General features: G+C 32.2%; 6 protein-coding genes across 13 annotated transcripts; 2 read left to right on the forward strand and 4 right to left on the reverse strand.

The window, feature by feature from the left end:
* Window positions 1–407: 407 nt before the first annotated feature.
* LOC105428890 (glyceraldehyde-3-phosphate dehydrogenase 2) lies at window positions 408–4,923 on the reverse strand. Its single transcript, XM_011641481.2, has 5 exons — window positions 4,785–4,923; window positions 2,253–2,349; window positions 1,937–2,176; window positions 1,594–1,848; window positions 408–1,502 (listed from the first exon to the last, which is right to left on the reverse strand). Exons 2-5 carry the CDS (start codon window positions 2,328–2,330, stop codon window positions 1,074–1,076), a joined length of 1,002 nt encoding a protein of 333 aa, XP_011639783.1. The 5' UTR covers window positions 2,331–2,349; window positions 4,785–4,923; the 3' UTR covers window positions 408–1,073.
* On the reverse strand, window positions 4,828–7,835 carry LOC105428889 (glyceraldehyde-3-phosphate dehydrogenase-like). 2 transcript variants are annotated; one of them, XM_089084407.1, is made up of 5 exons: window positions 7,448–7,835; window positions 6,961–7,218; window positions 6,356–6,531; window positions 5,875–6,069; window positions 4,828–4,963 (listed from the first exon to the last, which is right to left on the reverse strand). In XM_089084407.1, coding segments are annotated over exons 1-5 (690 nt in total). In that variant the 5' UTR covers window positions 7,508–7,835; the 3' UTR covers window positions 4,828–4,962. The 2 variants fall into 2 exon arrangements, with proteins under 2 accessions (XP_088940533.1, XP_011639781.3); XM_011641479.3 differs by lacking the exon at window positions 4,828–4,963 and adding an exon at window positions 5,385–5,709 and having other exon boundaries at window positions 7,448–7,592.
* Window positions 7,836–9,037: 1,202 nt separating this feature from the next.
* On the forward strand, window positions 9,038–10,034 carry twr (signal peptidase complex catalytic subunit SEC11 homolog C twr). The gene is made up of 4 exons (XM_011641478.3): window positions 9,038–9,245; window positions 9,341–9,450; window positions 9,543–9,692; window positions 9,782–10,034. Exons 1-4 carry the CDS (start codon window positions 9,198–9,200, stop codon window positions 10,014–10,016), a joined length of 543 nt encoding a protein of 180 aa, XP_011639780.1. The 5' UTR covers window positions 9,038–9,197; the 3' UTR covers window positions 10,017–10,034.
* A 330-nt stretch (window positions 10,035–10,364) lies between these two features.
* Cyp304a1 (Probable cytochrome P450 304a1) lies at window positions 10,365–15,059 on the reverse strand. Its single transcript, XM_011641477.3, has 7 exons — window positions 13,980–15,059; window positions 13,439–13,687; window positions 13,028–13,200; window positions 12,686–12,955; window positions 12,011–12,300; window positions 11,532–11,788; window positions 10,365–11,455 (listed from the first exon to the last, which is right to left on the reverse strand). The coding sequence occupies exons 1-7, from the start codon at window positions 14,068–14,070 to the stop codon at window positions 11,277–11,279; spliced, it is 1,509 nt and encodes a 502-aa protein (XP_011639779.2). The 5' UTR covers window positions 14,071–15,059; the 3' UTR covers window positions 10,365–11,276.
* A 152-nt stretch (window positions 15,060–15,211) lies between these two features.
* LOC105428886 (TELO2-interacting protein 2) lies at window positions 15,212–20,762 on the reverse strand. 4 transcript variants are annotated; one of them, XM_011641475.3, is made up of 7 exons: window positions 20,632–20,762; window positions 19,745–19,930; window positions 18,853–19,617; window positions 18,441–18,569; window positions 18,184–18,342; window positions 17,903–18,109; window positions 15,212–17,820 (listed from the first exon to the last, which is right to left on the reverse strand). In XM_011641475.3, the coding sequence occupies exons 3-7, from the start codon at window positions 19,390–19,392 to the stop codon at window positions 17,551–17,553; spliced, it is 1,305 nt and encodes a 434-aa protein (XP_011639777.2). In that variant the 5' UTR covers window positions 19,393–19,617; window positions 19,745–19,930; window positions 20,632–20,762; the 3' UTR covers window positions 15,212–17,550. The 4 variants fall into 4 exon arrangements, with proteins under 4 accessions (XP_011639777.2, XP_011639776.2, XP_011639778.2 ...); XM_011641474.3 differs by lacking the exon at window positions 20,632–20,762 and adding an exon at window positions 20,015–20,032; XM_011641476.3 differs by lacking the exon at window positions 20,632–20,762 and having other exon boundaries at window positions 18,853–19,592; window positions 19,745–20,060.
* On the forward strand, window positions 20,425–23,938 carry Abi (tyrosine kinase Abl). Of its 4 annotated transcripts, none has more exons than XM_089084781.1 (5): window positions 20,425–20,574; window positions 21,145–21,810; window positions 22,242–22,565; window positions 22,687–22,944; window positions 23,048–23,938. In XM_089084781.1, exons 2-5 carry the CDS (start codon window positions 21,195–21,197, stop codon window positions 23,209–23,211), a joined length of 1,362 nt encoding a protein of 453 aa, XP_088940907.1. In that variant the 5' UTR covers window positions 20,425–20,574; window positions 21,145–21,194; the 3' UTR covers window positions 23,212–23,938. The 4 variants fall into 4 exon arrangements, with proteins under 4 accessions (XP_088940907.1, XP_088940905.1, XP_088940904.1 ...); XM_089084779.1 differs by having other exon boundaries at window positions 20,481–20,632; XM_089084778.1 differs by lacking the exon at window positions 20,425–20,574 and adding an exon at window positions 20,715–20,849.
* The last annotated feature ends 76 nt before the right edge of the window (window positions 23,939–24,014 follow it).

Here is a 24,014-nt window from a genome sequence, read left to right on the forward strand (position 1 = left end):
ATTCGTGATCAACGTTAAGATTATCACGTTTTTAAATATTTTTATTTTATTTCCCTACAAAACAGTGAATAAAATTGCCAAGTGATTCATCGTTGTTAAACTAATTAATAACTTTTTGTGCCATATAACGCGAAATTTTAAAGCACATATTGTCGTCAATATTCGACAGTATCTGAGTGAGTTGTCAAATATCACAAGACTACTTAGACGTAAAAGCTTGGAAAATCAACAAGTCATGCGAAAAGTTTTTGTAATTATATAGATATTGTGTAAAAATTATATAAAATTAATACTTATATCAGAATTATTTTTCTCTGATTTATCTGCAGTCCTGTAAAAAATAAATGTAACGATGTAGAAAATATATATACAGAAATATTTGTCAAATGCGAATAAAAAAAAACTACTTTAGTTTCATAACAATTTTTATTCATTATATGAATGAAAAAATGTTAATCATGCAGAAGAAAAAAGTTACAAATACTTGAAACGTATCTCTTGAATATGAATAAATGAATGATGAAATTCGAGAATATACGCTTGCAATTCTATACAAGTAAAACTTCCGTATACGTAGTGATATACTGTGACGAAATTCAATGAATAAAATCACGCTCGACAGCAAATTTGGTACAACAGAATTTGACTATATAATCCTACTGTCATACACTTCTGATTTTACGTGACTTCGCGATTACATAAACTCTGTTGCATAACATTTCAGTTACAATATCCACATTTACAAATCTGTTTCGTTGGCAAATCGACTCTAATAGTAACAAGATAAATATGTAGATTTTTAAAAATGAACACTAGAGCCTGCCTTTCGTATTTCAATCAACGACAGAAAGATATTGTTTTATCTACGATTTCATTAACTGTGTGAGAAAGAGAATGTATGCTAACATTCTTGGGCTATCCGATTTCTGCTAAAAGTTAATAACGCTGATTAATACAGAATATTTCTTACAGCAGTTTTTTTTACAGTAATATGCTCCATACAATGATTATACGCAGTACAGCGATACCGGAGCTAAGAGGACACGGATGAACAATCGACTTCTGCAGATCATTTAGTTATCTTTAGTCTGCATGAACTTGATCAAATCGATGACTCGGCTAGAGTAACCGAACTCGTTGTCGTACCACGAAATCAGTTTTACGAAATTGTCATTCAAGGGTATGCCAGCTTTGGCGTCGAAGATGCTGGAGTGATTGTCGCCGATGAAATCAGACGAGACAACGTCGTCTTCGGTGTAACCTAGGATACCCTTCAAAGGACCGTCGGCAGCCTCCTTCACTTTGGCTTTGATAGCCTCGTAAGAAGCGGGCTTGGCGAGTCGAACCGTCAAGTCGACTACGGACACGTTATGCACTGGCACGCGGAAGGCCATACCGGTAAGCTTTCCATTGAGGGCGGGAATGACCTTACCAACTGCCTTGGCAGCTCCAGTTGCAGCGGGAATAATGTTCTGTGCTGCACCACGGCCGTCACGCCACAACTATTACCGGAAAAACATAATAAACGATGTTATATAACGACAGTAATTTTAATCTTGAATAATTTTTCTCATTATGTATCTTATTACGTACTTTGCCGGAAGGTCCGTCGACGGTTTTCTGGGTGGCCGTAATTGCGTGTACGGTCGTCATGAGACCCTCGATAATCTCGAAGTTGTCATGGACTACTTTGGCAAGAGGCGCCAAGCAATTGGTAGTGCACGAGGCATTGGAAACGATCTTGTAGCTCGGATCGTAAGCTTCCAAGTTTACACCGACGACGAACATTGGTGCGTCAGCCGAAGGAGCAGAGATGATGACTTTCTTGGCACCGCCTTCCAAGTGAGCCTGAAAATGCACGAAAGGACATTGAATATTAAAATATCGGAAGATTTCGATGGAATTAAATAGGAAATCTTGTTTTGATTTCACATACAGATGCCTTCTCGATGGTTGTGAATACGCCGGTCGATTCAACAATGTACTCGGCACCGGCCTTCGCCCATGGGATCGCTTTGGGTTCGCGTTCGCTGAAGACGGCAATCTTATTTCCATTGACAACAAGGCAATTGTCCTCAGACCTGACCTCACCCTTGAATTTACCATGAGTGGAATCATATTTGAACATGTAAACCATGTAATCGAGACCGATGAACGGGTCATTGATGGCGACGACCTGGTTGACAGAGAATACGAATTAATAAAATAAATGCGGTCGCGATTGATGAGTCATAGCTCTCTTTTCAACATACCTGACCACCGCGCTCCAGGGCAGCTCTCAGCACGAGACGACCGATACGGCCAAATCCATTAATTCCGATTTTGCTCATGTTGTCTTCTTGATTGCAACTGGAAAATCGAGAGACAAGAATATTACAAAGCGCTCCGCAACGGTCGCGTGTTCTCCATCTGATTGTTGTACGCGAAACCGGTGTGATAAGATGAAATAGGTGCGAGAGATTAAATCTCATCGTGACAAGTATTGTAATAATAAATTATTGGACATTTTAGGTTAGAACATGAATAGTGTACGACGTACAATAGTACATACATCATTTATATCCCCGCTATTTTCAGAATATTAATCGCTCTTTCAAGGATGTTGGTATCGCGTGAAAATTGGTACTATTGATGTTTATTATCTGTTATCGCGTAGCACTTAAAACCATCAATTGTGCTTAATTGTATTACATGGTAGGTACATACATGATATTCTAATTTGAATAATTTAATCCCTTTTTTATTCATGATATAAATCATTTGTACAATCCAATCAGAATGTCAGAACATTACTAACTGTTCCAGTTTGACATTTTTGATTTTTGTGAGAATTTTTAAATTAAGTCGAAAAAAATCGTAAATTCATAATTAATTCTATGTTACTTTTTTCTTATTTATTCTATTTATGTATATAATTTCTAAGATTCTTCAAATATATAGATAAGAAAATCCCTTGGTATATATTGGACGTCTATCTAACATCTATTTTTTGCTATGCGAGAGAATATATATAAACTAAAAATTTTTTTGTATATTTATTGCTAAAAATATAATAAAATTATAATAAATGTCACAAAATTATCAGGCGGAATCTGCGAATGCTTATGTAATTTCGAGTGCGAATAACCATTATTCAGTCTTGAATTTGTCTTTGAAGCAGTTTTGTTTGTGGTGGCAATATCTTGGCACATGCCTCGGTGGCACGACGTGCAATTGGGCATCGGCGAATCTTATAGGTCAAGCAAGGTTAAACGGAGGTGTGTCCAAGTTCTTCGACATCCCGATGTCCCTGAGAATGATCGTGACCTCGCATGCGTGGGATTATCGGATCAGCGCTCGATAAAACTGATAACGTAAATTACGATGCAACCGCGTTCCGATCTCACGTAATTTGCATCGAGAAATTCGGATTTTTGACAATATCGAGCAAGCTTCAATTAACTTATCGTGCGATATATTTAACACGGATAAAATTCATTCATTTCTTGTTTTTCGATAATAAAGAAAAAAAAAATTAGAACAAGGATATGGATAATTAAAAATTCTGCCGGTATGTGCCGGTTGATTGAGTCCATCTACGAAGTTACTCGAACTTTGATCGAAATCTACCTTATTTGTCATCATCATGCGTGTAGATGAAGGCGAGAAATATTACGATATTTACAATTTTATGCTATTAAAATGCTTTTTACGACAGAAGCGCGATCTATCTTTATGGTTAACATATTTTAATAATTTTATTTTGTTCTGGTTTTGTTATCTGAAGAACAAAATTAGAATGACTTTGTATTTATTTATATAAGTTGTATTTATTTATATAAATCATAGACAATTATTTATCTAGTACAGCATTTATCAGTTCAGCAATTTATTGCTTTTAGGCAACTCTTTAAGATGCAAAATTGCGATAATTTGCGATTTAAAATATTTAAAAATTTTTCTTTTAAATATTTGAAATATAAATCACTGATTAGATAAAATATAACTAGAAATAAATGAAGAACTATTAATCGTAGGAAATAATTATCATATAATATTTAATAAATGTATTCAATATAAAATAAAAATCATTGGTGTAAGATTTAATCAAAATCGTGCAACAATCGATGATGATACAATGTACATTACGTACATAATAATAATTTTGTAAGATCATCTATATAGCCAATCAAAGGACAGTTTTTCAAAATCGTAACAATCTTGGAGATAAAATTAGACCAAAATAAAATGAAGACCGATCTGATTTACAATATTCTATCCGTAATAGATATATCGTGGAGAATGTTTCATCTTGTAATATCGCGATTAAATATGGTCCATCGCTAGAACAATCGTTAAGCAATAAATTGATCGCGTGAGGATTTAACGATCGTCATCCGCGTCATCCAACGAAGAAACTCCATCGAACCCACAACGACGAACGTCCGGAGTTAGGACTACCGGGTGTCGCACGGTCGTTACATCATCCCGTCGATTTTATTATTTTACGTTTTTCGAACTTCCTCCTGCAAAAGTATAGCGGCCGGAAATCATTCTATCGTGACTATCATGGCTATCGTGACGAGAGCTACTGGTCCAGTCGACGTCACACGAGAATGGCCGGTGCGGCGTATGCCGCGGGATGCAGACGCGATTCGCAGCCATCCCGGCAAAGACCGATCCCGCAAAGGAGAAACAAACGATCAGTAACGGATGATATTGATGACGGTTCACTCGGGAGCAAAAAGAGCGAGAGAGTAAAAAATGAGGGTTACATGTCAAATTGAAGAGATACTGTTACTCACGTAAGAATCAACTCCGTCCACTGCGGTTACTAACGAAGTAATGTCATTTGAAGGGCACGGACGTGATAATATATAAAATGGCAGTTCGTGCTTCGTCGGCGGGGCTCGGCGGATCACGTGATTGAATTATCGATTGTCGACATATTTATGCCGCGAAATTCAATCGAATTCTCGTCGCTCTTGAACGATATTTAATTCTTTCGATTTATTCGAATTTGTATGTGTTAAATGAAAATGAAATGTTTTTAGACAAAGTTACAATGTTACAATCGATAGAACAGATTTGTAAATTACATCAAAATTCTCTCCTTTTGCTTTAATAATGACTAATTAAATATCTAGAAGTGAATTGTGTTCTTTCGTTCTTGAATAGATCGTTCAATTTAAAATTTATAACTATTTATTGATTACTGAAGCGAAAGAGAAGTTTTCAGTATATTTTACAAATCTGTTCTATCAATTGTAAATACTGTCTTACATTGAAAAATATTTATAATTTAATATATTTTGCAAGAATTTATTGTATTTTTAATGTAATCGATTTAGATAATTGCAATCAGCTTTAATCAAATGAAAAATATGAAAGTAAAAATAATAAAATTTAGAAATAATAGAAAATATATATATTGTACATATAAAATATTATAAATAAATATTATAAAAGTTTATTATCAAATACATCTTTTGAACATGATAACTTTTTTTTTTCATATTATAATTGTATAAATTATAAGATGCATATTCGCGAAGATTCGTGAAAATGGAATACATGTTCACATGCATATTCAAATTTTTAAAGGTAAATTGTTTTTAATCATCATGTTCGATAGCTTGTCCAGTTACAGGAACATTACCGGAATCAGCTTTATACATATATTCAACCAGATCGATTATACGATGTGCATAACCATATTCATTGTCATACCTGAAGAAAGCAAAATTTTCAAAATAAAATGGATGTTATAATTTTAGTACGATTACCGAAATTATATTTTTGATTTGTATATTACAAATCGGACATAGGTTGCGCATTTTGGATATCATAAATTTTATATCGGGATTTATAAATCGTGTTTTATGACATTATTACCAAGCGACGATTTTGATGAAAGTACTGGTTAGTGGAATGCCCGCCTTGGCGTCAAACACGCAAGAATAAGTCGTGTGGTTAAAGTCCGACGACACGCAGTCGTCCTCCGTGTATCCCAGCACGTCTTTCAGTTGCCCCTCGGATGCTTTTCTCATCGTCTCTTTCACTTCTTCGTACGTCGCCGGTTTATTGATCCTGAAGCAGGAGAGATCAGAGACGCTTTTAGCGGCACGCACAAAAATATCGAACGAAGCTAATAGCAGACATGATCATCTAATTTCGATAAGACGTAAATTTTACGTTTAATCTAACTTCGATAAAATAAAAACAAAATCGTTTAGTTGTCTCACATGAAATAGAGTGCGCTTTTATATTAAATTAATAATTAAAGTAATAACTGAAACGTTAGACATTGCCCTTGCCGGATTTTACGGGTCAGTTGTCTGGTGAACTCATTGGCGAGTCTACATCCGCCAATTACCTGAATGTCATATCGCATAATGAAACGTTAGGGATCGGTACCCTGAACGCTATAGCTGAAATCTTGCCTTTCAGCTCGGGGATAATTTTGGCTAATGACTTGGCTGCGCCGGTTGCGGTCGGAATAATATTCTGGAGAGAACCTCTACCGTCCCTCCACAATGCCGTAGGTCGAAGCTGCAGTAAAATATAATCGCGTAAAAAGTATGAAATTTCTAATAATATAATAATATAACTTTTAACAATTATTTACAATCCTTTCAAAGCGTGAAGCTGCGTAAGCATGTATAAATAATTAAAAAAGACAGAGATACATTCCATTGCACCCAATATTAGTTTAACAATATGAAAGAGAGGTCAAGAAGAGAAAAGAGAGATCAGAGAAGGCATTACTTGATGGACTAATAAAAAGATTTTGAACATCTTATAATTCTTTTTATCGAATTTATATCTATAAATTTGGAACAATTGCTATTACAAACAATATAAATTTCTCTTTTATTTTTTACAACGCTTGTTGTTAAATAAAAAAAAAAAGAAAGAAAGCATAATAAGCGAAGACTTATTTGACGTTCTAGATAGACAAATGGTAAAATTGTAAGAAACCTTCTCTATTGGACCATCCAGAGTATTTTGTGTTGCTGTCACTGCGTGTATGCTAGTTATCATCGCCTCGAGAACTTCAAAGTTATCGTGCATAATTTTCACAATTGGAGCTGAACAGTTTGTAGTACAGGATGTAGCAGAAATAACTTTGTCTTTCTTGGGATTGTAACAAGTGTGATTGACTCCAAAAACAAGCATCGGTACATCAATTGATGGTGCAGTAATGATAACTTTTTTTGCGCCGCCATCGATATGCAACTATAATGATTTGTTATCATTAAGTTTGAATTACAAATATATCCATTAATGTAGCTTTAACTATTGCATGCTATAAAGAATGATTTAAAGCAATAAATATTAATAATAATATAGTAACTTCTAAAAAAAAAATCAGTTTTTTTCTTTTGTTTCCGAATTTTTGATAAACCAGCAGTTCTTCTTACTTAACAATCCTATTGCAATAAAAAATATAAATTTATAATCTTACACTTGATTTTTCCAAAGTTGTAAGTACTCCACTAGCTTCTATTACATATATCACTCCCATTTTCTTCCACGGTATTTTCCATGGTTGTTTTTCTTGTGACGTTGCTATTCTTATCTCTCATTAAATGATCAACAATAAATACATTGATGAATATTTATTGCATAAAATAATTTTTGTATATCATACTTTTAAATGTTAAGTAAAATGAAAAATAACCATATAAAGAAAGTTAATAAAACGCAAAAATTTTTTTCAAAAGAAACTATGTACGCATATTTTCGATTTCATTTTTACATTATGTTTCATAAAATATAAAAATTAAAATCTTACTTTAACGAACTTAACTATATTTTAGCAACACAAAATTTTGCAAAATAAAATAACTTTTGAATTACTTAATATTTCTTTTTAATTTATCTTTTTAAATATGAAAATTAAAATTGTATTTACCATCATTAATTATAAATTCATTTTCATACTCCAGAGATAAAGGATGCGGTCCGTGAGTAGAATCGTGTTTAAAAAGGTATACCATATATTCGGTTGTGAGGAATGGATCGTTAATTAATTTTACCTAGCATTTATTATTATATTATGATCATCTTTAATTATATATTATATTCATATTTATATTTTTTAAATAAACAAAAACTTGCTTCAATGCGCTTTTCGAGGCAAGCTCGAAGACACATTCTTCCTATTCTTCCAAATCCATTAATTCCTACCACTGCCATAATTTTCTTATTTCAATCTTGTAATTCTTAGCCAAAACATAAGGAAAGAATTCAAGAATCTTGTATAACATTTTGTCAAACGGTCAATAGCGTGAAGCTTATTATAAATTTATATAAAATTTTCTAAAGAACAATGTCTTGAAGTTGTATACATATATAAAAAATGTGAACTGTAAAGAATAAAGTGTTTATAAAATAGTTATAAAGTTTCTTTATTAAACAAGATTCATATATGATACTATAATTTTCTTTTATATAATCTACTTGTCAAATAGGATTATATATATTGTTTTTTAACAGAACTAGGGTATTTTACAACGAGTCGTAAAAGCGGTTGCAGTAATGTTTGTCGCGACAGCCAATCAAAAGCGTCCAATAGTTACTATTGAATATTTTTATAAGCATTTCGATTACGACTTATTATTAGAATATCCTTAAAAACCGATAAGCCTATTTTTTGTAATCCAACTTCTTGCATGATTAATCTTTCCTTTTTTCTCTCCATGTTAAAAAAAAAGAGAGAAAAAAGTTAGCAGTGCGAGAAGTTCGGTTAAAAAAAAAATAGACCTTGAATACCGGCTTATGATTGCTCTATAATTGGTCAATTTCGTATGACTTAAAGCTTACTATATATGTGAAACAGGGATTCAATGGATAATTAATCGGCTAAATTAGATATTTTGATAGATGGATTGGATAATTTCTGAGAGCATTGGAACAAGTCAAATTGATTTGAATGGACATATCATGGAATTGAACAAATGGGACGCTCCTTATGATTCTCATGTCAATGAGAGAAATTATTCTCTACGTATATCTTCATATTCTGTGATCCATGTTTAACGGCCGTTCCGTTGGTTCTATCGATTCTTCGTTCCCGCATTTACTGTTTACGTGACGTGGTGGCGACGGCGGCGGCAGTGGTAGATGACAGGAGCAGCCGGTCGTCTTTGAATCCAAGCCAAGCTAGAAATTGTCTTCGATCATCATCGATTTTCGTGCGTCCAATTTTCATCATGTTACAATCTATATTCGACGATGTACGGCGTATGAACAAGCGCCAGGTAAGTCATTTTTCGTTACGATCGTCACCATCACCATTCGACGATCGGTGGTAATCGCATATGGTGGCCATGTACGACTATCCTTTGATTTTCAGTTTCTGTATCAAGTGCTGAGCTTTGGCATGATAGTTTCATCAGCGCTGATGATATGGAAAGGCCTGATGGTTGTCACTGGTAGCGAGAGTCCTATCGTGGTCGTATTGAGGTATTGAGAAGCATACCTAACCTAACTTAAACGTCGACGAATAACATTTGACAGATTAGAATTGACTTAGCGTATATGCCAATTTCTTTCAGTGGTAGTATGGAGCCTGCGTTTCACAGAGGGGACTTGCTATTCCTCACCAATTATCAGGACGAGCCAGTGAGAGTAGGAGAGATTGTTGTTTTCAAAGTTGAGGGTAGAGACATACCCATTGTGCATCGAGTACTTAAACTCCATGAGAAGTAAGAGCTCTTGCAACATATCCTGTTAAGGCACCATGTAAGATGCAAATATTCTAGAGACAATTTGCAAAAATGTATAAAATTTTCAGGGGTGACCAAAATAATACGGTCAAGTTCCTTACGAAAGGTGACAACAATTCTGTAGATGATCGAGGTCTGTATGCCCCTGGTCAGCTTTGGTTGACACACAAAGACGTGGTCGGCCGAGCGAGAGGCTTCCTACCATATGTTGGCATGGTCACCATATACATGAATGAATATCCTAAGTTTAAATATGCAGTATTAGCATGTCTTGGGCTGTATGTTTTGGTACATAGAGAATAAAGTTGCTTGATAATTGAATGAATTGAAGTTAAAACGTTACATTGCGATAATTCATCATTGATTATCTCTAAAAAGGGGGTCACCAATCTTTCATGTAAAAAATATATGCAATGGAATCATATATCGTGTACATACATATATCACTAAATTTGTACTTTGTTAGAAACGTTTAGGTCAAAATCCATTTCTCTGTACATACATTCGCGTATTCGATAATTTGAAGTTGAATATGAAATTTTGTTGGAATTAGAAATCATAGAATAGATTTATATTAAATATTTTATTTTATTTTTTAAGATATATTTGAAGTTTAGTACTTACTGAAAGATAAGCATAGATAATAATATATTATAAGATTTAGTGATCTTTATTTTAAACAGATATTTCATTAGAATGGCGATTACAAAAAGCATTATCTTTAACTAAACATTGTACGCGTGCCGTAAATATCTAAGATTTTAATCTAAAAGGTATTAAGTCCAAAAAAACATAAAAAAGTTAAAAGAGATTCTTTAAGCATTTTCAGTCTGTTCTTATGTTTGTTTGTCGAATAGTAACATTATGATCCATAAAAATAATACTATATCAGATCCGGACATAATACATTTTATGATACACATTTATATATATGAGATAAAACAGTCATTAATTCTTTTTCGCTTTGATTTGATAAAAACATGGCGACATATCCTAAAATCTAAATAAACAAAAAACCTATTTAGATTATTGTGTGATGAACAAATTGATAAAAAAAATGAAAGCTGTGAACCAAGTGCGGTATTTTAAATGATAATTTATTATATTGATAGACATTTTCTTCGCGAATATTCGTGAACTAAAAAATTTGTGCATCAATCTTAAGAGACGCATTATAATTATTCCTATCTCATGTATGAAATAAATTTGTAATATTTGGGTACAATATTATAAATACTTTTTTTTCTAATTGGCTTGATAATTATTTCGACTATAAATTCTGTATTGTATATTTCGCAAAATTAATTTCACAATTTTAGCAACTGAGAGCAGACAATAAGATTAATATATCTTTCATTATATTTTATCAACATATTTATTGAACTAAATTATTCCTTATTTAATTAAAAGCGATGACTCATAACGTAAATATTATGTCTGATATTACAAATTAGTATGTTAAATTATGATATAATTATTTATTGTTAATAATTGTAATCGATTGTTAAGATAGGAAATATTCTTACTGATTTCATTATCATATTATCATAATATTACAAAATATCAACGTAATTCTAAGCGTATCCACAATTCTTTAGGAATGACGGTAAGACCTGGTACCTTATCCTCGAGGCTTGATGGTTCACCTTCAACGAAAAAGAAGTTAAAGTTCTGTAGTAACAGAGCTAGTGTTCCAAAAAAATTGTATCTTGCATAAGTTTCTCCTGCGCATAATCGATGACCTATAACAGAACACAGAGATAAGATAAAATTATCAAGTTTGAAAAATTTATCAAAATGTAATTATTTGTATATCACCGAAACCGAAAGGAAGCGTAATATCTTTGATTAATTGCCCATCCTCTTTCAGAAATCTTTCCGGTCTGAAATTTTCAGGATCACCCCATACATCCGGATCATGATGCATCGCCGCTAAATTAGTGAAAATTGGTGTGTTTATTGGTATCTTGTAACCACTTAATGTAGTGTTTTTCACAGTTCTATGAATTACGCTGAGAGGCGTGATTGTTTCAATTCTCATCGTTTCTCGTATTATTGCCTCCAAGTATGGCAAACTAAAACAAAATGAAAATATTTTGAATAACTTTTGAAAATCAAAATCAAATTTTTTTGATGTTTTATAAAGTTAAAGATAATTTATCACAAATTATTAATTTTCAGCTGATGGCGAAATGACGAAATGTTAATACACAACTCCATATATGTGATAAGACTTTTAGTATCAACATTCTTAGTATGTTTTGAATTATTCTCTCTTTTTAAGCACAATGACTTACTCTTTTCTATCATCCCACGTGATCAATCGTCCAGTTCCAACAACGTTATCTATTTCGTTTTGTACTTTCTTCATAACTCTAGGATTATGCATCAAATATTTGATAGCATGAGTAATAACTCCTGGTAACGCAGAAAAAGCGGGGAACATCATATCAATTAGCAAAATGATCATTTGTTCTTTCGTAAAAGTATCTGATTTTTTATCATCGTTCAATTTTTTTAGATATATGTCGGCGAATCCCTGATCAATATTCTCGCTGAGAATAGTTTGTTGATATTCTAAATATTTCTACAAAATAAATATCATTCGAATCCTTTCTTTTATATTCATATTTCACGTTTATTAATTCTATTAAGATTTAAAATTGTTTTAAATCAAAGTAAATACTTGATATTCATATAGAATGGCTAGATTTAAGATTTATTTTTAAAAATCTAGCTTATGCTATATTTTCTCAATTGGATACAAAAAATTTAATTTTAATTCTAAACAATCCGATAAATCATTACGTTCATTATTTAAAGTAAAATTTTTAGAACATAGATTAAAAAAAAAAGGCATATTAATTTACACATAATAATTTTAAGTACAATTAAGCACACATTTGGCAAGTCAATGTATCGATGTTACGTCAGAAATTAATTTGGACATAATTATTTGACAAACAGTTTACCTTAACAATAGCCGCCATCGTATTGCTTCCGTTCATATGGTCTTTGTATCCGAACATATTACCAAAGTGTTTCAAGAATGGCATCTGGAAAATGGCACCGCCAGTTGTATCATTTCCTCTTTGCATCTTCACAGCCGCACGACAGAGTTGTCGCGAAATATCATGTTCGCTTCTATCGAATCTGTAGCCGAACATAACATTCCATATATTGTTAGCTGACGATGCATACAAAATGTCCGGAAAGAATGCCAAGTTGCCTTTTAATATCTCCTACAAATAATGAAAAAGTTTTTTCTTTCTTTTCATTAAAAGATTTTTATGCATTTTACAATAATCGCATACCTTTTCTCCTTCGTAAATGGGCCCGTTTTTCAAAATGTCGATGAGTAGAGACATTTCATCCATGATCTCGGTCTCGAGCTTTTCCTGGCGTCGACCAAATCCGAAATCGCGCATATAACGAAGGGCGAATCTCCTCTGTTCGTGCCATTTCAAGCCGTCGATGAAAAATACACCTGTGTGTGTCATTTTATAATAGTTATTTATCATTCTATTATAAAAGAAGTTTTAATTATCGTGCAAATCTTAATTTCGACAAGAAATAAAAAGATGTCTTTCACGCAGAAATATATCGCCTATTGAAAAATGAATATATATATATGTATATATATATATATATATATATGTATATATATATATATATATATATATATATATATAAATGAATGTATATATAATTGTGTTCTTCATTACCTAAATTCTTTCCGAAAGCTCGATCTCTAATAGTTTGCACGCTAACTCGGCCATCAAATTCCTCTCTTGCGAGTACTTCCTTTATGTTCTGGTAATCATTGACTATTATCACGAAGTGATTACCCATGTAGCAGCTAATAATTTTTGACTTCAATTTCTTCACATAATAGTCAATGGTCAAGTGCGGAAATTTGTAGTTTCCCCATAACAACAACCAGTAAGCTCCTCCTATTGGAAGTCTGATAATACCTATCTCAGAAAAAGTCCATACATATAAAAATTATTAATTATTAATTTAATACGATCAATATAAGTCGGATATATTTCGCTTAACAAGATCATTTAGATTTTGTTAGGCAGAATTTTATTTATATCACAGAAATATTTATGGAATAAAATATGAAATATACAATATATAATAGATAAAATAGATTCGATATTCATTCAGTTTTGAAAAGAGAAACTGAAAGAAGTTAAAATTAAAAAAAGAAAAATAGTTAAACAAAAGTTTACAAAAGAATATTTTTAAATTTAACATTACCTGGAGGTGTATCAGGCGGTTTGTCATAAGCAAATCTGTATAGTTTATATGTCACAAGAAGCAGAAATATCACAAACAAAAGCGGCGACATGACTTGAACGAGTCATAAATACAAATGAATGCTTCATGAATCTATCTATTTTAAGAAGAGTCAGATTGTATAATCAGAAGCACAAGTGGGAAGCAGAGAATGAATTTCCAGATATGACTTGTCCTTAATTTTTTACTTAGTATTAAATTACTGTCAAACACTGGTCAATATTAAAACAGAACTCGAAGTAATCTCTTTGGACTTGTAACAAAAAAAAAATAAGAAAAAAAATAGATGTTTACTAATAGCAAACATCTTATTTTGCAAACGAATACGTCTTCTGCATTTCGTAAGACGTATCTGTTGACCTCTGACATTTATTGGAGAATATATGATTGATTTATTGTGGAAGAATCACATCTGATTAATAATCTAAGTATACATATTATAGTAATAATAAGACGTAATAAAGTAACGTAGGAATTAGAATCAAATAATTATAGATAATTATAGATATTATACATCAGGACATAAACGTTTCAATAATTATCTTTTGTAAAAGACATATATAATAATATATAAAAGATAGATAAAAGAAAAATATAAATATCATGTATTATGTCAAAAATAAATATTTCCATTAAATAATTAAATTTTGAAAAACAGGTTAAAATCTAGAAATATATATAGCATAAAACTATAGAATACAGATGTAGAAAGATCCAAATGAATATACTCTACAGTAATAAGTCAAATTTTACAAAAAAAATATATAAAAGAAATACATTTGCTTTTTTCTATTTTTTAAAATTCATTCTCACATGTGTAATTTTATATTTATATTTTAATTTTATATTTATATTTTTTTTATTTTATATTTATTATTTCAACAATCATATCTACAAAACTAATAGTAGATTAATTAAAACTTGCATTCCACAATTAAGCAATAGTTTCTTTAATTGCAGTTTTTTTTTTATATAATTTTTTTTATAATTTATAAAAGATAGTTTATGTTTTGGAGATTCAGAAAAAAATAAAATGCAAAAAAATAATATTAAATAATTCAATTATATACAAGTCAATATTTATATATTGAGTTTTATATCTAAAACATTGTATGCGTACGTAATCGTCTAGGAAGTCGAGCTTTTCTTTGACAATTATATATTGTAAAGAATAAATAATTAAAATAATCGTATTCTAACGAAAACGTTTATTTTACAAATAACTGTATATTGTTGTCTTTACATCAGAAATAAAATATTTAAGTATCTATTGCATTTTCTCTGTACTACATACAGAGAGAATTACATGATGATATAATATTTCTATCAGCGCATTCACATATATTATATAGAGTATATTAATATACATATATACATATATATGGTGTTCCGTAATATTATGGTGTTACAACCAGGAAGGAGATCCTACATGCAAAAATAAGTTGAAAAAATAAATTTTTTTTTATGAAGTTTTGTCTTCAAAAGTGGATTTCAAATATCTACTAGATATGTGTACATCAAAATTTGTTAACGAATATCTGTAGACCATTATCTCTTCTCATGTTTATATTTACAAAGAGATATAGAGGATATACGTATCTCTCAGAAGAAGTTTAATTTTTCAATAAATACATGTCGCATCATAATTTTGTGAATATTCTGTTTTATTGTGTCCTTTTAATTCATACAATAAACACAAATTGAGCAGAAGTAGAAATGTAAACATGCAGAATAGAAATAGAATCTACAGCGATATTCGTTAAATACAAACGTAGCGAATATTTAAAATCAATTTTTCGAAATCAATCTTTATATGAAAAAATTTTATTCTACTTTTTCGACTTATACTACAGACGTGCGCTCCTTGCGCACTATTTCTTTTCTTGTACTAGATTCAATTAAATATAAAATTTAAATAAATTCTCTCAATTTGTATCGTAAATTATGCACATGTTTGTATTACTTAATAGTTGAATAACTATTGAATATGATATGAAGAAAATTACATACTCGTACATCTTCAATATTTAATTGGTCATACAATACTTCAAAGAAAATATGATAGAATCACCTCTTTGCTGGTTGTACCATCGATTACAAAACACTCTGTATACATGTATGTACATATAACATATTGTATGTGTGTATATGTGTGTATGCTGTGTGTATACATTGAGTATATCTTAAGTATTGTCTAATATTTTAAGAAAATTAATTTATGAAATCATTTTTTGAAGAAAAATATTTATATCAACATAATCTTGTTTTGCAAATATAGGATGTTTCAAATAATTTTTTCTAATAGCTCCTTAATTAATAGTTTTATCAAAAATGATTAAAAATACCTTTTTGTAAATAATTAATATATAAAATTTAATTAATATTAAAAATAAAGATTTGCAAAGATTTGATTTCGTTCCATTTGATGTATAATAATTCATTATCTAAATTTGCTCTATCATTGACTTTTTGCAAATGACTAATGGTTAAAAATAAAGATAATACTTCACTTATTTATTAGAATTTATCAGAATTAAAAAAAAAACTTTTTATTTAGAAACTATTAAGGAAAAATGATTATATAACACTTTTATCATTTTATATCTCAAGACTTTTGTTTTTGTAAGATCATATTATAATATATATATATATATATATATATATGTTCATATAAATGTTTCTTTATAAAACATTGGAAATTTAAAATTCACACATTTTCTTAAAATATCGAACAGTTCTTCCTTGATAACCCAATCTGCAAGAAAAATTTTATATCTTCTACAATTTTTTTTTTTTTTGACAGAATGCCAGCAGAAATATAACAAAATCTGCTAACAGATTTGTTGCAACATCTTAATAAATTTGTTACTAATCCAGTTAGCACATCGCAAATAGTTTGCTTATAGGATAAGAAATATTCTATATACAAGTTCTAAAATTTCCAGATATTCTTTTACTGCCAGATTCTATAAAAGATTCTAAAACAAAAACTTTTATATACAAATAATAATTTTTAAAGGAAGCATTTAAAGTTGATCAACTAGCTTATAGAAAATTTACGCGCTTAAATATGATAACTCATACAGTTGTGAAAATGATTTTACACATTGATTTAGTTTTTAGATATTGACATAATTCTACATGTAATGATAAGAAAATTATTTCTAATTTTTGTTTGACTTACTCGTGATTACTTAATTTACTATATATAAAGATTAATAAGATAAGATAATGATATTGTGGAATATTAATCAAATCGAACAATTAAAACTATCAAATGTATCACAAGTATGCAAATAAATACAGATGAGTGTATAAAAATATCTTCACTGCTATGGCTGCAAACAGATTGATTAATTTTAAATGATTTTCCTTTAAAAATTATAGGCTCAATATTTTTGTATAAGAATTTTTGTCTTAGAATGTTCTACAGAATTTGACAATGAAAGATCATTTGATAATTTTAGGACATCTTGTATAGTCATAGTCCTGTAATCGTAAATAGATATATATCTGTTATACATTTTGTAAATTATTCAAAATACTTGATATCACTCTGGCATATGCTTGGCAAGTTACTACTGAGTACCAAACGCATCCGATCATCATTAAATACTATATAGCCTACATTTGGCGATACGTGATATAACATACAAATGCAGTCCTCTAGATTCTGCATGATCGCTGGATCAAATACTGGTGTTTCCGTCAGATCAGAATGTAATTTCAAGAATGCGACATAAAGTGGATCACAGTGTGCAGCTGCTCTGTATGGAAAATATAGGAGGGTCTTCTTTGCCGTCTAAATAAAAGAATACAAGTTAGTATCCTTTTTATTTATTATTATTGTACAACTTAGTATCATATTTTAAGATCTATCGTACCTCCAATGTCGCTTTCAACGTTCTTAAATCTGTATGATGTTCGCAATATTCGGCAAGTATTCGAATAAGTCTTTCGCACCATTTGGCACAGCCCACATTTGTAATAAGTTGAGGTAAACTCAACATGTATGCATGCCGCAGTTCGATATTCTGCTCTAATTCCATGTCGCTTAATAAATTGCTTAACACTGTGTCGCGAGTTGTCCACTACAAAAATGAAGATTATAATAATATTTAAGACTAAGACTTGCAGTTTTCAATAAACTTTTAAATAATTTTACCTCAAACACATTTGATTTATCCCAATGTTCTGTAGTAGCTAGAAGACTGGCGAGGCAAGTATATAAAGGAATAATATATCTGACTTCCTTTTGATGAGTTAAAGGTATTAAAACTTTATAAATTACTCTATCATAGCCAATATCGACCATTTCTTTTTTCTAAAAAAATATTTATTAAATAAATATATATATATATATATGTGTGTGTGTATATGTAGTATATATGTGTGAAAAAATAAATTCTTGTTAATAATTACCATATAAGAATGCTGTATAATTTGATAAATACATTCTAAACCTATTAATATATTATCAGGAAAGTAATCATCAAGCATAAATAGCGTAGTAGCCATAACTTCTTCCATGTAATTAAATAAAATTGGTTTCTATAAAAAAGAAAAAAATATGTAATTTATATTTATATATCAATTAAAATGTCGAATGCCATATTAATTACTGATAACCGACATTATTAGATTCAAATATGATGTAAAAATAAATAAAATTTGTGAATAATATTACTTGTAATTATGTAACTATAATTAATGTCAACTAATTACTTTCAAATAAAAAGTGCACATGTAAATATATATTTTTATTTTGAATTATGTAAATTTCAATATATATAGATTTATTAAATAATAAAAATCTAAATAAAACTGAACTCACTTCTGCCTCTTGTAAAATCCATTTGTAACATGCTATGGCCGATGGATAAGTTTTCCAAGTATTCTTCAATAACTTGGGTCTCAACATTAGCAACAAATTATGCAGATTATTATTCTCTGACAAGAATTGGGAGATATTTTGATAAACATATAGATCACAGAAATTAGCAAGTAATTCTTTGGAAATAGAGACACACTCGGCCGTATTCCAAATATTTTTCTCATTGTGTTCTCCAATAAGCAGAAATAAATTCATGCCAAATGTTCTAGCCATTCCTGTAGCATTGGCCAACTGCAAGTGCTTTTCTTTACAACTGTTTGAAATATATTGCAGCATAGACCTGACATTTCGCAAGTTTCTCTCTACAACCAGCCTATACTCTCTGAAATCTTTCTCCTCGCATGGACGTTCTGCTCCGATTGTTCTTTGTGGTGCAAAACTTTTCTGAATCAAATCTATACACGACATCCATGTGGAATCGTCCTCACAGAAATCACTCCTGATCTTCAGTGCTTCCAATCCTTCTAGCAAATCATCCATTCTTACGGATATCAGGACTAATGAATCAATGATGACGACGACTGATAGAAGTGTCTCTGTGTCTTCGTAAAATAAATCTTTAAATGTATTTTGGATGGAAGTCACTTCGCGGACTGATCAACCACCTTAGCCGTTTTGAGAACATTCTGATTGACAATTCTGAAGATCGCTGTCGATCGTAGAACTGCTGTTCGGCCGATCTGCGAACATCGTAGGTGGACCACACTGTAAATGCCGTGATGATCGATTTTAATACCGATTTCGTACCGCAGACGATTTGTTCACCGGGAAATCACGACGATTTCGGTGAGATACATCTATACGTATTCGCGATCTAGAGGGTTATACTTACCGAGACTGAACCGGCTCGGAGATATCTGTCAGGTCGATCGTTCACGGTGAGTACAACGCAACGCAGCTGGAGATACAATGGATGTGAATGCCGAACAGAAGCAAACGCGAAATACGATCGCCGCCCCGGGTTTGCAAGCCGCGAGTCAGGAACTCACGCGAAGAATGCGAAAAAAATCTATGTCCCCTGTAAAATTGTTAAAGATACATGGAAAGCACAGTCCGAACGTCGAGTCGAAATCATGATGTATTTATGACATAAGTGGCATACGTTTGTAATTCGTACGATATCTCGCGAATGCCACGATCGATAAGTCGCGACTGCCCGACATACATCCAGTCACGTGGCCGGAATCCTCGTGGCCCTTCATTCGAGATTCACTATTTTGGAACCAAATTCATACACTAATTTGGAACCAAATTAAGACTCAGACAGTGAATGGGAATAAGGAATAAAGAATTAGATATAAAAAATTATAAAATTATGAAAAATTAGAAAATTATTTTCGACCATTGAAAGAACACTTTGGTATTTGTATCGTTTGTGTATTAAAAACATGAACACTTTTAGATATTGAAATTTAATTCTTCGTCTCTTATTTCTTCTATTGTATCTTGATTTTTATAAAGATATAATTTGTTGTCAAAGAAAGCGCATCGATTTGTAAGAAACGGAAAAATGGACTATGATGTCGCTTGTATCGTAAGCGCGTATTCGCGCGATATATCGTGGCGAATCGATCGTATATTGGTCGCGCGCGCGTCAACGTGTCGCGGCCATTTTATTCCTCGGTCCGCTTTTCGTTTTTTAACACGAATTTCGGGAGCTCGGTAATTATGAATTAATGAGGCTGCCAGTAGCTGGTAGTTGCGATAATGGCTGAGTACCGTTAGTTGATTTTTTCTTCTCTTTTTGTGTCTCTGTCGGTCGTTGTGTGCGTCTCCGCCGCACGAGCGGAACGCCGTGCCAGGCGACGAGGCGACGCGTGTATGTCGGTGTATGTGCGCGCACGTGCGTGTGTATCCGCTATCCATCTTGTTTCCTTTTCAGACGCCGCCCCTCTGTCATGATCTAATTTTTTTCACTTTTGCACTCCGTGAGAAAGGTGCTAGGTATTCTCCTTATCGAAAATTTACGTATCCTCCTGTGCCCCTGCATTAGAAACGGTTAAAGTGATTCGCTTTGTGAGATCACAATGACTATAGATGTGCTACAGTATATATCCCTGCTTTTGTGTCCCCTTTAATTTATCTAATTTATCTAATTCACCTTATCCCTTTAACACGTACGCTTATTCTCGTAACACGAAGCCAATTTAGTGATTATTATTGTTTTATAATGTCATTTTATAAGTTTTTACACATATAACATTTATATTTTTTTTTACTGCCTGTAAAAAGGATCAGGATCCTATTGTGTGTCGTCTGGAGTGGGCAGTGATTCTGAAGTCATGGCAGAATTAGCGGCACTCTTGCGACATGAAATTCCCGAGGGGAGAAACAACTTGGCTGACAGCCACACAAATCTGGAGCGAGTAGCAGAGTATTGCGAAGCGAATTACTTCCAAGCGGAAAACAAGAGGATTGCATTGGAAGAAACAAAGAATTATACCACGCAGTCTTTAGCCAGCGTTGCATACCAGATAAACACTCTGGCATATAATTTTCTTCAATTATTGGATTTACAGACATCTCAGCTTGCCGAGATGGAGAGTCAGATGAATCATATCGCGCAGACAGTCATGATCCATAAGGAAAAAGTAGCCAGAAGGGAGATAGGCGTCTTAACAGCCAACAAAATGACAACTCGCCAGTACAAAATCATTGCTCCTGCCAATCCTGAGAAGCCAATTAAGTATGTAAGGAAAAGCATTGATTATACGATCTTGGATGACATTGGACATGGTGTACGCAGTTGTGGTACACCGCGAAGCAAGCAGAGGGGAGGTAGTCAGGGCAGCGTTCAGAGTTTAGGTGCTACTTCTACAGGTTCAGGCTTAGGTGCTGCCATGGTAGGACCTGCCCCTACTACCAAACCGCCAACACCACCTCAAACAGTGAGAACTGGTAAGAATTACATATACAAATATATATTATACATACAGAATGTTTGGCAAAGTTATAAGTAAAAAAATATATTTTTATTTTCGCATCATTTACAAGAACAATCGTCTTATATGCCAAACATGCTGTATGCACAGGGTGTCCCAAGAGCCCCTTGGGACACCCTATGTAGACGCTAAGAATTGTATGAGTGCTACACAAACTTGTAAAGGTGTACTTTTTCAGTTGCGGTTATAAAAAAATTAAAATCATTTCGCTAATGCAAAGGTATTTACTGCTTCTTGCTTGCATGTATGTTTTTTTTTCTTTCAGCTTCTAAATGTTACACCATTCTATCTATTGTATTCGATGTTATATGTGTCTGCTTAATAAAAAAAAAAAATATATATATATATATATAACAAATAATGACTCGTGACATTGTTTGTGTATAGGAACATTAAGTAAAGGATCGCGTGAGTATAGGACTCCACCAGCAGTAGCCCCACCACAAGTTCCTAGCCACTACGCGCCCAATTATCCGCTCGGTCATCCTAGGCGGGATCGGCCAGGTTACAGCACTCTACCGTTGCATGCACATAATACGTCGCACACAAGTCATAATGCCAATCATAACGCGCATGCTAATACCATCAATCAGCACACTATGCCGCAAGTGGGAACGGTGCATCCTCTGCAGAGTCATCCACAAACGCCACCACCAGCACCGCCCAGCGTCACCGCGGGCTACGTACAGGAACAACATAACAGTATGCCTCGTAAGTTACAGTAATATAATTAATAATAATGACAGAAATGTATACTGTTGATATACGTATGATGTTATAATTTTATGATTATGACAATTTATTATTAAATATTGATGTTTTTTGCCACCAGCTCCACCTTCTCCCTTGGTTGGTCTAGGTGGTGACATGGCGGAATACAGTGGGCATCACACTCTACCGCACAGATTATCGCATCAGATAAGCCGCGGTAGCGGTGCAAATAGTCCACCTTTACCGCCGCCACCACCACCGGAGCAGGACGAACATCCACAGTTTGGCAGACCGACTCCATCTTCTGGTGCTATAATGCCGATCGTGCCGGACGAGGAAGATCTTCCTGGATGGGTACCGAAAAATTATATTGAGAAAGGTAGAATTTCAAACAATTTTCTATTGTATCGTTTTCAACGTCTATGTCAGAAAGCACTATATTAATAACATTATAAATATTAATATAAAAATTATAATTGCAGTGGTGGCTATTTATGATTATTACGCAGATAAGGAGGATGAGTTAAGCTTTCAAGAGAGTTCTGTGATTTATGTGCTCAAGAAAAATGACGACGGATGGTGGGAGGGAGTGATGGATGGTATAACCGGATTATTTCCGGGAAATTACGTTGAACCATGTGTATAACCACATGCAATAATTGGCTATATCAAAACAACTATCGGAAGACTGCAATTTTTCAGCATTTATCATACATATGCATATTATTACTAATCATATTTATATTAATCGATTGTAAGTGGGAATTATTCTTTATCTCACCTTTCATTCGAACAAACATTCGAATTGGCAATCGTGAGGATATAAAAAAAAACGAGACTCATAAATCGCGAAAGATATTTTTGTCTTGTAGACGTTATTTTATAATTTATTGACAAAGAAAGGAAAAGTCAAATTGTATGTAAGTGCTATAAGCGATATATGGGTGACATTGTATAAATATTACCAACATGCACGAGATGCAGCGGATCGAATCCCACATCAAACATCCTTCATATATCATTATAGATTTTACTCTTACTCTGTCTCTTTGATATCTTGCCGCATTTATAGTTGTACGAAATGTCGAGTGGCGAGTAGTCATCGCAACGTTATGTTAATATATAAGCAAAGAAAAGATGTAAGTATTTGATTATCGAAAAAATTCAATCAGGCGAGTTCCGAATCAAACTGAAAAGTTAAATTTTTATATTAATGTAAAAAAAATGTATTTTTCTGCATCTTTAGTATTTTCTCGAGTAGATATTAAATTATATAGATAGTAATGAAATATATATTCTATTATTTATCTATATATGTACATATAATCTATGTGTAAGACCATATGTTGCAATAGAGATCTTTTACCTCTATGGATCAGTTTATTTCATTTTTAAGATTAGTGCATTCATGTCGTACGATAATTAATAAAGAAAAAAAGATTCAGATAA

This window comes from Pogonomyrmex barbatus, unplaced genomic scaffold (assembly GCF_055798465.1).
Source record: "Pogonomyrmex barbatus isolate J1 unplaced genomic scaffold, ASM5579846v1 scaffold9, whole genome shotgun sequence".
In the NCBI taxonomy this organism is placed as follows: Eukaryota; Metazoa; Arthropoda; class Insecta; order Hymenoptera; family Formicidae; genus Pogonomyrmex; species Pogonomyrmex barbatus.

What these genes read in the sequence shown, in the direction of transcription:
- LOC105428886 (XM_011641475.3), bottom strand. Translation starts at nt 19,392, where the DNA reads ATGGATGATTTGCTAGAAGGATTGGAAGCACTGAAGATCAGGAGTGAT. An exon ending in ATAAATCAAATGTGTTTGAG is followed by an intron (nt 18,110 to 18,183) that starts GTAAAATTATTT and finishes TCATTTTTGTAG; the next exon opens with TGGACAACTCGCGACACAGT. An exon ending in CGTTGAAAGCGACATTGGAG is followed by an intron (nt 17,821 to 17,902) that starts GTACGATAGATC and finishes TCTTTTATTTAG; the next exon opens with ACGGCAAAGAAGACCCTCCT.
- Abi (XM_089084778.1), top strand. Translation starts at nt 20,744, where the DNA reads ATGTGCGCGCACGTGCGTGTGTATCCGCTATCCATCTTGTTTCCTTTT. An exon ending in TTTTGCACTCCGTGAGAAAG is followed by an intron (nt 20,850 to 21,144) that starts GTGCTAGGTATT and finishes GCCTGTAAAAAG; the next exon opens with GATCAGGATCCTATTGTGTG. An exon ending in ACAACATAACAGTATGCCTC is followed by an intron (nt 22,566 to 22,686) that starts GTAAGTTACAGT and finishes TTTTGCCACCAG; the next exon opens with CTCCACCTTCTCCCTTGGTT.
- twr (XM_011641478.3), top strand. Translation starts at nt 9,198, where the DNA reads ATGTTACAATCTATATTCGACGATGTACGGCGTATGAACAAGCGCCAG. An exon ending in GGCGTATGAACAAGCGCCAG is followed by an intron (nt 9,246 to 9,340) that starts GTAAGTCATTTT and finishes TTTGATTTTCAG; the next exon opens with TTTCTGTATCAAGTGCTGAG. An exon ending in CCTATCGTGGTCGTATTGAG is followed by an intron (nt 9,451 to 9,542) that starts GTATTGAGAAGC and finishes AATTTCTTTCAG; the next exon opens with TGGTAGTATGGAGCCTGCGT.
- LOC105428890 (XM_011641481.2), bottom strand. Translation starts at nt 2,330, where the DNA reads ATGAGCAAAATCGGAATTAATGGATTTGGCCGTATCGGTCGTCTCGTG. An exon ending in CAACCATCGAGAAGGCATCT is followed by an intron (nt 1,849 to 1,936) that starts GTATGTGAAATC and finishes GTGCATTTTCAG; the next exon opens with GCTCACTTGGAAGGCGGTGC. An exon ending in TCGACGGACCTTCCGGCAAA is followed by an intron (nt 1,503 to 1,593) that starts GTACGTAATAAG and finishes TTCCGGTAATAG; the next exon opens with TTGTGGCGTGACGGCCGTGG.
- Cyp304a1 (XM_011641477.3), bottom strand. Translation starts at nt 14,070, where the DNA reads ATGTCGCCGCTTTTGTTTGTGATATTTCTGCTTCTTGTGACATATAAA. An exon ending in CCATTTACGAAGGAGAAAAG is followed by an intron (nt 12,956 to 13,027) that starts GTATGCGATTAT and finishes CATTATTTGTAG; the next exon opens with GAGATATTAAAAGGCAACTT. An exon ending in TACGCTTCCTTTCGGTTTCG is followed by an intron (nt 11,456 to 11,531) that starts GTGATATACAAA and finishes GTTCTGTTATAG; the next exon opens with GTCATCGATTATGCGCAGGA.
- LOC105428889 (XM_011641479.3), bottom strand. Translation starts at nt 7,507, where the DNA reads ATGGGAGTGATATATGTAATAGAAGCTAGTGGAGTACTTACAACTTTG. An exon ending in CAACTTTGGAAAAATCAAGT is followed by an intron (nt 7,219 to 7,447) that starts GTAAGATTATAA and finishes AAATCATTATAG; the next exon opens with TTGCATATCGATGGCGGCGC. An exon ending in TTCATCAAAATCGTCGCTTG is followed by an intron (nt 5,710 to 5,874) that starts GTAATAATGTCA and finishes TGCTTTCTTCAG; the next exon opens with GTATGACAATGAATATGGTT.